The 14,136-nt window shown below is 36.3% G+C and overlaps 1 protein-coding gene across 1 annotated transcript in view; it reads left to right on the top strand.

Annotated features, from left to right (window-relative positions):
* The window catches only part of LOC145693383 (uncharacterized), a 175,698-nt gene that overhangs the window by 18,821 nt on the left and 142,741 nt on the right, over nt 1–14,136 (top strand). Inside the window, exon 3 of the mRNA XM_081769330.1 lies at nt 11,337–11,554. Within this exon, the coding sequence (XP_081625456.1) occupies nt 11,337–11,554 (218 nt within the window). The remainder of the gene's footprint in view (nt 1–11,336; nt 11,555–14,136) is intronic.

The following is a 14,136-nucleotide window of genomic DNA, read 5'->3' as shown; positions in this document are numbered from 1 at the left end:
TCTTTCAAAGTGTCAAAACAGACAATAAGATCAAGTTAATTTTCCACCCATACGAAAAAAACAGGCACCTGTACAGTTAATGTCAAACATGTGCCTGAAAATGGAACACGGCTTTTCACCTGTAGAGTGCCTGGACTTATCCAGTTAATGTGCCTGTATAGACGCAGAGAACATGCATTTACAGGCGTCAAACACATACAAGAAACCTTACATGCAATGTACAGTATATATTCAGAGAAAGAAACAGTTTATTTACAGGTGAGGAACATGCCGTTTTCAGGATCACAAACACAAACACAAATTCGTATACATGCACATGTCCAGAGAAAGAAACAGTACATGTACATTGCGTGTATAAGGCGAAATACATGTGCTTTTCAGGTATGCAGCACCCATTTAGAACACCCAACACCCATTTAGAGCACCCAACACAATAACTGTGAAGTGTTTGTACTTTGCCTGTACAGATACATGTACATTGCTTGTACAGGTTACTTGTGTATTGCATGTTGATTAACTTTTTACATGCACTGAACAGGTAAGGTATATAGTACACCTGTACAGGATACGTGTGCATTGCGTGTTCATTTACTTCTATGATTTTTTGTTTTATCATTTTATTTTATATGCCGTTAGAATTAAATAAATAAAATTACGTAATTCCGTTCACATTTTTGCTGACATCTTCTGAGGATATTTTCAATCATTAAACCTGTGCATGTATTGTGGCTGTACTTCACAGTTAACATAGCCTTCACAGTTAGCAACCCCATTTTGCAGGCAAATATTACCAACATGGATTTTTGGAAATTCACCGGGACGAGGGAGAGTGGGATACAAGCTACTATAAAGATCTATGTTTCCTTTACACGAACATGCTCTGTACATCAGTGGCGTAGCCAGAAACTCATCGAAGGGGAGGCTTAAGGTATTAACATTACTAGAATATTTAGCTGAGGGGGGCATGGCCCTTACTTCTGAGAATTGAAAGAATTTTTCAGTGATCATATAGTATTGTAATGGTATTCTGGGGGACAACATTGCCCCCTCTAGTTACGCCTATGACTTAAACATATACACATATCTCAATATACAAAAGACAAAGTTTAGAGTGACTGACTAACTGATTGATTCACGCATGGGTCAAACCACTTAAGCTAGAAACTTGAAATTTGGACAGTACATAAGATATGTGATGTAGGGTACCAGTAAGGAAGGATTTTTGGAAATTCAACGGGGAAGAGGGAGAATGGGATGGGAAGAATTTTTAAAAGATGGCCGATCTCCGAATCCGTTACGGTTAAAGACTTGAAATTTGGTATTCGGATTTCTCATTTGAAATAATTTGACACATGTTTTAGCGTTTTTAAAAAATATTTTAGTAAAAAGGGGAAGAAAAGAGGTGGGAAAAAAAGGTGTGGGGATTGCAGTTATTGTAATAAGACGTCGATATTTCAGAATCTCTGAACGTTAGAAACATGAAATTTGGTATTTGAACCTCTTATTTAAAATATAGATCTGTATTTCTGTTTTTATATCTATATGTAACCTAGAAGGAAAGAAAAGGGCGGGAAGAAAACTGTGTAGAGGAATACAATATTAAAATAAGATGTTTATACCTTGGGATCTGGGAACAGAGTCATGAAACTTGGTATTTCGACTTAAATTCGGTATGGTTGCAGGTTCATGAGGTGCGAGGCCGTAGGCCGAGCTACAAGCAAAAGCGGTGGGTTTACCCCCTGTTACTTGAACTGAAATTCGGTATAGCTCGAAATTCTGGAAGGTAAGAGACATGACACTTAGCATTTGAACTGAAATTCGGTATATTTACTGGTTTATGAGGTGCGAAGCCGTAGGCCGAGCCATTACGGGCGTCTGGGAGAAGTGGCGTAGCTAGGGAGGATCCAGGGATCTGAACACCCCGAAATTTTTAAAAGTTGTTAAAATAAAGTCTAAAATCGCGTTTTCAGTGAAAATTTTTCCGGGAGTAGACCCCCGGCTCTCCTCAAAATGAAATCCTGTCTACGCCATTGTCTGTGTGCGAAGCCTCCAGCTAGCCGAAGGCCAGTAAAATTAAAAGTTATGATATTTGTCATTTCATCACGGCCAAACGATAAGGCCGAATGAAATAATTTTTGGTATACAGTTAGACTCAATCTGGGTTATACAGGGGATTTATAATATTCACTTTGATTATAATACATCCTAAGGGGGAGCAGTGGTGATTTTTTTTTCTTAACGAAGGATTAGTATCTCACGAACTATTCAACTCATTAAGCTGAAATTGGGTATATTAGCTCGTAATTAAAAATAAACAGATATGTCCTTTAATGTTTTCGAAAATTCACTCTTTTAGGGAGGGGAGCGGGTATTTTCTATATTCTATATGGGGAATTGATAATGCGTTATATGTAAAATAACCCAAACGTTCAATATTTGTGTTGAATCTATAGTTTTCAGGGTCGCTTAGATGAACAATGACAATTACGAAGTCGTTCTATTCAAGTTTAGCCTCCCATCGACATTAAGGGAGGGGTAATAAAATATTCAAATTGATCAAGATAAGTATCCAATACATAGTTGTTGGGATCGCTGAGATGATTAGTACTAATCCAGAAGCCATTCAAATCCAAGTTTAGCCCCATCGGCAAGGGGGAGGGAGGAGGCGCGGTATTTCTTCAATTGTTGGTCTGACGAAGCGAAGCGGGTACGTTCAATGTTAACATTAAAATCTGCTTCTCTGCAAGGAATCTTTCGGTAATTTGGAAATCGCTTGTATAACACACGTTTAACTATCCCTTGTTGGGTGTTAACCGTATAGCTGTACATCACCTGTACATTGTTGTTAGCAGTAGCTTTGTACAGCCAATGTATAGTCAATGCAAAACAGACATCAATCCAGATGTACTTTTCTGTCGAATTGCATGTATTCTTCACAGTAACATTCGCTGTACCTGCAACATGTACGCCTGTGTACATGCTAGTAAACAGATAGTGTACAACCTAAGGTTTGAGTGACTGTACAGTGCTTGTTGATTTCAAACATGTTAACGTTAAGGACATCCAATGTAACGGGAATGTTTCGGAAGTCTGGAAAGGGTTTATACAACACATGTTCAGGCATTTCGTATTAGGTGTTGAACATGCAGCTGTACATTGCTGTTAGCACGAGCTGTGTGCTACCAATGTACGATAATGCAGACAAGAAACATCAATCCAGTAATACCTTTTCTGTCGAATTGCATGTATTCTCCAAATATACATTCATTGTACATGCAACATGTAACGCGTCTGTGTACAGGCTATCAAACACATACTGTACAATGCATGTTTTGAACACATGTGCAGTGCCTGTTCATTTCTTACATGTTAACATTAAAAACAGCCTCTGTAAAGGGCGTTTTTTTTTGGGGGTCTGGAAGCCGTTTGTACAATACGTACTCAACTATTCTTTGTCAGATGTTAAACATGCAGATGTACATCGCATGTACATTGCTGTTAACAATAGCAATGTACAGTAGAGATGCAAAAAAGCCGGCTTTTTTGAATCGATGTTTTTTTTTTCACATAAAAACCGGCTTTTTTGGAGGAAAAAACGAGAATTTTGGAAATTTTGGCTTTTTTCATTTTCATGATTTTTCTATCTAAATAGCTGGAGACCCGGGTTCGATTCCCGGCGGGAGCTCATGTGGTTCGGATTCCACGTTAATCAGTAGGTCCACGTCTCATATAGCCTCGCTGCTGAACGGGACGTAAAACTCAAAATCAATCAATCAATCAATTCTATCTAAATAGCTTTCTTGTAGTATATTCTATAGTTAGATAAGAATTCCATGACCTACATGCCATATTTCGCTCTGAAATTCACCATGAAGATGGATGGAGCACATGTTTTACGAATTAAAGCTAACATGAAGAATGTAGTATTTGAGGGCAATTTTAGATGCTATTTAACTTTTGAGTTATCGACATTTTTTTTCTTTTCTAGATTATTTAAGTTTGTAATCCGTGTTTCATTTCTAAGAGCTTAGTACTCTAGCTTCTAGCGCAAAAGTTAAACTGACGTTTTTCTATATATCCGTCAAACCGTACTTCCACATTTCTTCTTTGGGGCCGCGGTGGCTCAGTGGTAGAGCGTTCACCTCTGGTGCTTGGGGTCCCGGGTTCGATCCCAGCCCCCGCCAAGTGAACTTTGTGGTGGACAAACACCGTGTGCGTGGGTTTTCTCGGGGTTCTCCCGTTTCCTCCCACTTTCTTCATTCCACCATTTCATTCATTACTCATCATCACAGTCTACTTTAGCCTAACCGGCATAAGCGTGGGACGTAAAACTCAAAAGATTTCATTTCATTTTTTCCACATTTCTGTTACACTGAGCTGTGCAATGAATTAGCAATAATTTTTCGGATACAACCTTGAATACCAATTTATACAAATAATCAGTAGCAGATTTAGAAAAGTACTTTGGGAGGGGTTTCGTTTTCTGAAAAGTTCTAATTTTATTTGGGAGGTGCTTGAAGTTTATGAGTACAGGCATAACTAATATTTCGTTTCGTTTATATATTTAGCAATAATCTTCCGGATACAACCTTGAAGATCATTTTATACTGAGAATCAGTGCGGATTTAGAAAAGTATTTTGGGAGGGGTTTTTCTTACTAATGTTTTGTTTTTGTAAACATTCGTAATTTTTATTTGACGGGAGCTTAAGGTTTATGAGTAAAGGCAAACTAATAGATATTTCGTTTGTTTTAGACATTCCCTAACTTTGGGGAAAAGGCTTCAGTCCGAAAGACCGCCCCCCTAACCTTCGCAAAACTGTCACTGCTGGTAATTAGTAATAATAACGATTTAAAAACAATAAGAAAAGAAGTCAGCCAACTCGCAGTATACGCACTATTTCTGCATTCACAGATGGAATGAAGAAAAGTTTTGTCAGAATGGTCGAATGCTGGGTTGAATCCCGGACTTCCCGATAGAAGCGCAAAAGCTAACCACTCAGTCATGTTTGTTGTGCAGTTGTATTTAGCTTAAATATATTCCATAGCCCTTTTTTGGAAGAAGGGGGGGGGGGGAGTTCTGTAATGATATGTTGAATCCCTCTTGTTAAAACTTCAGAATACTTGAGGATTGAGTAAACCATGATGGTGGTTATATAAAACTTAACTGTAGAATTTCAAGAATATACAGAACCAAAAGCTCTAGATGTGCAGCCTTTAAGTGTATCATATAAATCTAAGTATTTCTCTTATGTTTTAATTTTATTTTGTTTCAAAAAGAGGGTATGGAATATTTTGAAGTAAAAATACCACATACAATTTCGCTAGTTATTTGTGTATTTTTTAAAAGAAGTTTTTACTTTTAGAGTGCTGGTTTACACCAGCTGTTTTTTTTTTTTTTTTAATAACTGGTTTAAACCAAAAAAATAAAAAGAACGAAAAATGCGAATCGTGTGAACTTCATGGGGACGTTTCCACATATCCAACCATCTGCATTAGTTTTATTTCCTTTTCACCTTTTAATCAAGGTATCCCATGTTCAATTCTCTGTCGAATCACAACCCTTCTTTCATGCGTAAACCAAGTAGAGGTTCGGATATCACTTTAAGCGAAAGTCTTCTTGATACCTCGGTATTACGTAAGGATGTTAAGCCTAAACATACGAAACAAAACCCAATTGTATATTTCTGAATGCCTGAATGCCTGCTGTTTTATAAAGAAGCCAAGGTTGCTTAAATATATTGGTAGAAATTGGCAGAATTTATCGATTGCCTACGTAGCTTCCAACATTAGCTTGGATTGGACTTTCAGTGATATCTACATACTAAATTTGTAATTTAATACCGTCAAATGGGGTGAATAGAAACACATTTTTGGCTATATGAGAATATAAGTCTGGTAATGTTAAAGATTTCGCGTATCAGATTATTCCAAAAGAAAGGTCTTAATATGCTAATGAATTTCAGTAAACGTCATATTAATTTATCAATTCCACTTTTCTTCACCTTGATTTTTCTTAATGTTTCTATTCACCCCTACCCATGGGGTGAATAGAAACAATTACTTTATTTTCATTGTTGTTTCTTTTATACTATTGGAAAGGTAAAAAAGAAACAGCGTATTTGTTGAAACGAACTATTTATTTGATATCTGCAAGATATTAGTTCAATAAGACCAGTATTACATAAGTTACAAACTTATAAAACAATACAATGTACAATATAGGTATAAACGACCATATAGTTTTGATGATATTTGAATAAGATTTAAACCACTGAAATCATCAGGGAAACTTATCATGAGTTGAGTTGATTTTGAGGTTTACGTCCCGTTCAGCAGCGAGGCTATATGAGACGTGGATTTACTGATTAACGTAGAATCAGAACTACATGAGCCCCCGCCGGGAATCGAACCCGGGTCTCCCACACCAAAGGCGCGTATGCTAACCGCTTAGCCACGAAGGGGCCCGAAAGTTATCATATACTTAAAGCGTGCTGACGAACTCCTAATAAAACCCAACAGTTTCGTTCTGAAAATTTCATTGTTTATGTGCTCTCTTATAAAACACTCCCACATATGCATCATGTTCCCATTTTCGCACTTGGGTGCTGAATAGTCTCATCGAGTTTTAGCTTCTCATTTTACCACAGCAAAATCACCAGCTTTAGAAAACCATCATCTAGTTCGTGATCGTCTGGAATGTTGTCTTCTGGAGTGTTGTCTTTCTCCTCTTCCGACAATACAAAGGTAGGTTGAGTTTCGTTGTGATTTGATGAAAATGTATCATTTTCAGAAAACAAACCAAAACTCTTACCAGAAACATCTATTCGTACTCTCTTCTTCCCTTATTTAATTTTTTCATCTTCTCTCATGCTCCTGAGAAGATCCATAAGGGAACGGTTTACAGTCTGAGATGACTTTTGCTGTTCTGTTTCTTCTCGTTCATTGTCTTTTTTTGGCAACATCCTCAGTATTTGGTCTCGACAAAGGGGAAAAATTCGACACTTTTCAAATCCAGCCCTGATATTTTCCTCCTTCAGTTTCACACTTTTTTTTTTTCAGAAGACTTGGAAATTTGTTCTTAGAGATGGTTGATACATTCCTATCAGGTCCTTTTTTCTGCTCCTCAAGAATTTTCCACTCTGAGGAATTTCAAGAATTTCCCAAGAAGTGTTTCTATTCACCCCACTAATTAAAAATCATAACAATAACCCAGTAAAGTTAAACTTTTATTAAAAATAATTTACAAAAGGAAAACTTTTACTATGAACCTCATTAAATGAAACAACAAACTACAAAATAGGCATATGTTCAAATGCAACAAATATGAAAATGTCATACTTACCAAGAAAGTTTAAGGAGCGCTAAAATACCGTGTAAGATTTCAGTAACACATTAATGCTACTGCCGTCTACCTCAGTGTTCCCAACTCAGTAAAACATTTTGTCTCTGCCCTGGACACTTTAGCCGTATAAGACTATGTTAAGAAATTTCAGTTTTCTTGATTAATTTATCGTCCAGATAAATCCAAAACTAATCTGGGAGTTTTGTTTCTATTCACCCCCATGTTTCTATTCACCCCATTTGACGGTACCTCAGTTTTAGCGTACTGATTATGATACGTTGACTTTTAAATTTTACATGCAAAGCAATAACAGGATTTTCCCGTTATTGTTTTACATTTAAAGTAATGACGGGATTTTCCCGATGGCTAGGGCGGGAGTTTCTCAATTTAAGAAATTTACTGACCGGGCTTCTTTAAGCTTATTGGACCTCTTCCAGCATAACCCCGTTGTTGCATAATAACACCAAGGCGAAACAAACTTATTTCTGTGAATATGTAATATAAATACATAAGCAAAATATCTAAATCAAAAAAACTGGTTTAAAAAAACTGGTTTAAACTCCCCCCCCTCAAAAAAAAACGGGTTTTTAACATTTTCAAAAACAACCATGGTTCTTGCCAACTCTTCTTACTTTTGTATATAGGAGGTTAAAAAATTCTTATTATATACATTGGTTAATCCTTTGGAATTCATAACGTAAATATGTTGAAGAAAAATTGTTTGAAATACCTTTTCGAAATTCATGGTTTATTTTCGAGGTTTTATATTATCGGCATCAACCACTAATTAAATGACTTTTTGTGTTATAGAGAAGCGAAACAAAGTCTGCTTTATCAATTTAAAGCAAAATTTTGAAAAAAGCCCAAAATTTCTCAAGCAAAAAAGCGAAGCAGAAAATATCGTTTTTTTTTCTTCCAAAAAAGCCGTTTTTTTCTGAGCCCTTGCATCTCTAATGTACAGCCAATGTACGATCAATGTAGAACAGACGCCATTCAAGGTATACTTCGTGATCGATTTGCATGTATGCTATAAAAAAAAAGAAAAAAAAATCATTGTACATGTAACATGTCTGTGTACAGGCTATCAAACACATAATATGCAATGCATGTTTTGAACGCATGTGGAGTGCCTATTCATTTCAAACATGTTAACGTTAAAAACAGTCTCTGTAAAGAGAATGTTTTTGGAGCCTGGAAGTCATTCCTACAACATTTGTTCAACTATTCCTTGTCAGGGTTAAACATACAACTGTTCATCGCCTGTACATTGCTGTTAGGAATGGCTATGTACAGGCAGTGTATGGCCAATGCTCAACAGACGTCAATACAGGTGTACTTTTCTGTCGAATTGCATGTTTTCTTCACAGAATCATTCATTGATATCCAACATGTACCATGTCTGGGTACAGGCTATCAAACCTATACTGTACAACACATGTTTTGAACCCATGTGCAGTGCCTGTTCATTCCTGACATTCCTGACATTACATGTTATTAAAAACAGCCTCTGTAAAGGAAATGTTTCTGGAGTCTGGAGGTAGTTTGTACAACACCTGTTCAATTATTCCCTGTCAGGTGTTAGACATGCAGCTGTACATTGCCTGTACATTGCTATTAGGAAGGGCTATGTACAGACAGTGTATGGTCAGTGCAGAACAGACGTCAATACAGGTGTACTTTTCTGTAGAATTGCATGTATTTTTCACAGGAACATTCACTGTACATGCAACATGTAAAATGCTTGTATTTAAACTATTAAACATTCACTGTTCAACGCATTTTTTCAGCGCTTGTACAGTGCTTGTTACTTTTTTAACATGTTGAAGGCAAAACCAATGTCTGTACATGCACTGCACATTGATATTACCGAGCTCACTGTACAGCGTATGTCCGTTTACCTCAAAATATCTCTCAATACATGCACTTACAGATCAAGAAACACCTGTTTTCTTTCACGAAACAGGTACGTAACATACAACATGCATAAAACAGGACCTGGAAAAATGTAACACATGCACTAGACGTGCATTTCCAGTGCCTGTACAGTACCTGTACAGATTTTTCATTTTTGTATGGGCAGGAATGAAGTTATTACTAAAAATAATGAATCCAGAATTTGTTAGGTCTAGAATTAATATCAAATAATTAAAACTTTCAACTTACTGTTTGAACGTGTGGTCAAATGTAACATGTTCAAAAACTCGTGTAACTGAATTACGTAAACGATAACGAATATTATCACAAACAGGACACACAAAATTGAACGCATTCACAGTAAGGATAGAGCACTAAGAAGGAAACCGCTATATTCTTGTACCTTGCTTGCAATCGTCTTCGCTGCACAACAGATCCCTTTCACGTTCCTGACCAATTCTTTCCACAAACAAGAAACCACAAAAACAGACAGACTATATCGTCGGAAAGATTTGAGGAAATTTAACATCACCAGAGGACCATATTTGTAAAGTTTCTTGGCGTTTCCTAGGATCCATGACAGTGTCTTGTTGTCCATTTACACATCGAATTCATTTACGAGATAGTGTCGATAACAATCAATGGTTTTTACGAGACTAATAAATTCTATCTCTAAATGCTGCGATGTCTCTTCACTTTAGACAACTTTTTCGCATAAAATAAAACAGGAAAAGTCGGTTTTCAACATCCCTGATGAGGCATACACCTTATCATTTTGACGATTGACATTCTCATCGATGGTGTGAACAGTCGCTCATCAGTGAAGGATCTGTCTGTTCCCACCGTTCACGTACAGCTGGAGCAGGCGTTCGGATCTACGCTTCGTTTATGCCTTCAGACGTGACAATCCGAAAGTGTCTTTTTGACTGTCAGTAAGTTCAAAGACCATGATCGTCCCTGAATAGTTTTGATTTTTTTCGCTTGGAGATGTTCATATCATTAATCAGTAGTGTTTGTTTCCGTACAAAATTCCTTCTCACATGCACCGCAACTACTTTAACAGTTTCTGCAGTTCTTGTACTTCGTGGATGGCCTTTTCTCGGACAATCCAGAATGGACCCAATATCAAGGAACGCTTGGATTGTATGGTACACAAACATGCAACTGATTTTGCATTTTTAAAGCGTGTTGAAAATTTTACTCGCTAGTTTTCCAACCCTATGTAGCGCTATCACTGCTACCTTGTTTTCGTGATCATGCCATTCTGCCTGTACGGGTTACATACAAAGTGTCATCGCACATACTGCAGTTAGGTTCGTTCTTTCATAACAGACATTTGCAGCCTCTGGAACTTTAGAACAGTATTGCCGTCCGGATTAAGTACTATTCCAATCTTCTCTCCATGTATGTGTGTTTTGCATCAAAATTTTTAGTTTTCGTACATCTCTATTTTACCACCGCCGTCTTAACTCAGTGCTATATATTCAATTCTCTTAATAATCTCTTCTTCTTCTTCTTCTTCTTCTTCTTTAATTTCCCTTTTAAAAGTTTCATATTTACTGAAATCTTGCTGCTTATTTTTTTTTTTTTGGTGGGGGGGGGGTAAATTTTACTATTTGCTGTCTGCATCTTTTACCCTAGTCATGCTCTTGCTTTCACAATCGATGTCGTCTTGATTTTCTCTCTCTTTTAAGATATTAAATAGGTTGTTTAATTCTGCTTCGTATTTCTTCTTGTTATTTGCTAAGTTTTCTAAGTCCACATTGTTTTCTCCTTGATCAGTTTTTTCCTTCTAGCATGAAGATTGTATCCTACTACACTGTGGTAATTTTAAATTTGGAAATGATTAAGAATTGTTGCATCTTGAATGAATTTTCTGTTATTTGATAGTACTTAGTTCGTTGTAGCATTTGCTCCTTCCCACATTTAGTTTTCTTTGTATGTACAGTATTGTGAAAGATACAAAATTTTGTTGAACTTAGTACATTAGGACAGTATATGAACTCTAGAAACTATTGTTTGTTTAGTTAATTCTGTTCATTGAACCTGTACGTTTAAACTATTTTTTTTCTTTTATAGCCAGAGAACATAATGCTTAAGATGGTTGAGAAGACCCGAACTGATCAGGAACTAGCTTCCCTGCGAGGAATGGACGCATTGAAGAGAGAATTTCAGAAACTTCGAACGTCAGAACGTAGAAGACATAAACCTCTAAGAATGCGAAAAGCTGTTATGTCTGTTGAGAATTTACGATCTGCTATGATATCATTTGTTAGGAACGATGATAAAAAAGCGAGGTAAGAGTTAGGTGGTAAGCGAGTAAGGAATGCTAATTATGCAGGATGAATATTATGCTGATAGAATTCACTTTTATGTGTATGAACTGTATTAAGTATATACATATTGGATAATTTTTTTTATTTATTAAGAAAAACATTTAATGGATATACACTGTGATTTACATTAAATATAATGTACAAATTTAAAAAAAAGCTATTATTCAACACAAGCATGTAGACAAATTTAACAATGCAAGACAATTTAACAATATATGTGTAGAAACATAGACTATGAGAACAATAATATTGGAAATTGACAACACGTACGGAACAATTGTTGCGATATATAAAAGAATAAGCAAATGAACATAATTACAAGAAAAACATATATAGGTTAATTTAAAATGATTAACAATTGTCGACAAACTTTAAAACAACAGCACTTTCAAATTTTCGCCGAGATAATTACAGAAAAAAAGATCTCCTCCAATTCGTTACCAGATGGTAGCGTTCCCAAAACTGATGCAGCGTTCCCTCTTTGTACTGCCATACTGATGCGTTGCAGTAGAAAAGAGGTTGCTCTAGCGTCTCTTGACGATAAATAAATGCGGTGTCCGACTTCTTTTATAAAGTTAAGACCTTCGGGACCCCAGGAACCACCTGATTCGATAGCTATAGTGACAAAATGATATTTGTCAAGTAAATTGCTGTACTTTTTGCGTATTTCTCTTTCACGGCGAGCAGCCACGTTGCCAGCTTGTGCCGAAGAAGATTGTAGATTTGATGGGGCGAAGGTATCGGAACAAGTAAAATCCCATAAAAGTGCTTTTCCTTTCTTCCACGGTATTAAGGTCATACCATCTGGCCTCTTACCGTCTGCACGACTGCATCCCAACGGTTCGCGTATAGAAGGAACGCGTGCTGAAATTAGTATTGGATAAATTATATAATGATTGCAATGTGAGAAAGTATTTTAGTTTCGAAGTTGCGAAGTTTATTAATTTCTTATTCACAATATAAGTAGGAAGAGCAAATAAAATATTTTAAGGTCATTCCGTGTCAATTTAACCGATATATATTTTGATGACACCCACCATCTCAGATATTCTTCAAATTTGGTAAACATGTTTGTTTACTCAAGCTGTAAACCACATAAATATTTCATGTATGTGTTGCACTATTTCCTTGTAGCAACCATTACATAATATGAAAATGTACGTGTCACGATCACATTTTTAGCAACTCCTTGAACAAAAATTATTGTAGAATTTGAACTACCACACTTAGAAATATTATTTTTATGTCAAAATAAGCGTTGCTTATTACAGATTTTAAAATTTCTATTACTGTAGCTATAATTTTCTAGTTCGTTTATATAATCATATATAGATTTGCTAAATTTTAATCACAAATATTTTCCTCATTTTAAGGAATTTCTCTAACTTGAAAATTGCTCATATTTGTAGATTAAATACCAAATGCTGTAAGAAATACTATTTTGAAGAAATGACGGTTAAAGAAAAAACTCCACATTGCTTATTAGTATTGTCTTGTAATATGTGTGTTAAGTTTTAATCTGCAATGCACTTAAAAGTGAGTTATATGTCTTCAACTTTCAAAGAACCCACGTAATTACTGTGGTAATATTTGTTTGAACTTGAAGTCTCTCACGAAATTCGAATATTTCGTATGGGCATCTTGGTGAACTAACACCACACCCATTTCTTCCATTTTATGTCAAGCATTAAAAAAGCGCTGAAACACGTTTTAAATTATTTTAAATTGTAAATCCAAATACCAAATTTCGTGTGTCTAACCTTAAAGCATTCCAAGATATGGATATCTTATTTTAATAATCGCAATCCTCACCACTTTTTCTTTCCTCCTCTTTCCTTCCGTTCTGGGATAAATATCAAAATACGCTGAACCACGTGTTTAGTTATTTTAATTGAAAAGTCAACATATCAAATTCCATGTCTCCAACCTATGGGATTCCTAGACATAATCATCTTACATGCAAGTTCGAAATTTCAAATGGGAGAGGAAGAATTTCGCATATCGATGACACTAGCGTTAGCTCAGAAATTTAAAGATGTCATATCTTGTACGGTATGTTATGAACACTGAAAGTTTGAAAAGTCTCATCTTTACTGACATAATCTATTGTTGATGCAAGTGAACTAAGACGCCTCTGACAAAGGAATAAAAGATAGAAATCTCTTAATATCAGATCATAGTTCCAAAGACATTGCAGAGGACTTCAACTGACGCCATCCAGACAAATATATTGCATAGCACTGTCGCGTACGATATTGTCAAATTCTCAGAAACTGGCGCTGTGGAAGGTAGGGCACGTAGCGGGCGACCAAAGACTGCCGCTAAAGAGGAGATGGCACCGATGGTTCTAGCATTGTTGGTAAAGATCCCCGTGGAATGATCGCCCAGATGACCTAATCTCACACATCTTGATTTCAGTTGGACTATCTAAAGCAGATGATGTATGCTGAGAAATCCCTCAGTGTGAGGCACCTACAGGAACGCATTTACTACCGCGTGTGACCACATTCTATTGGAGCTTGTGTGCAGTTAGAGTGGATACG

The sequence above is a fragment of the Thermobia domestica genome, chromosome 8 (assembly GCF_964235325.1).
Source record: "Thermobia domestica chromosome 8, izTheDome1.hap1.1, whole genome shotgun sequence".
Taxonomy (NCBI): Eukaryota; Metazoa; Arthropoda; class Insecta; order Zygentoma; family Lepismatidae; genus Thermobia; species Thermobia domestica.
The sequence above is the reverse complement of the archived record's forward strand: the minus strand, read 5'-3'. Positions and strand labels throughout refer to the sequence as shown.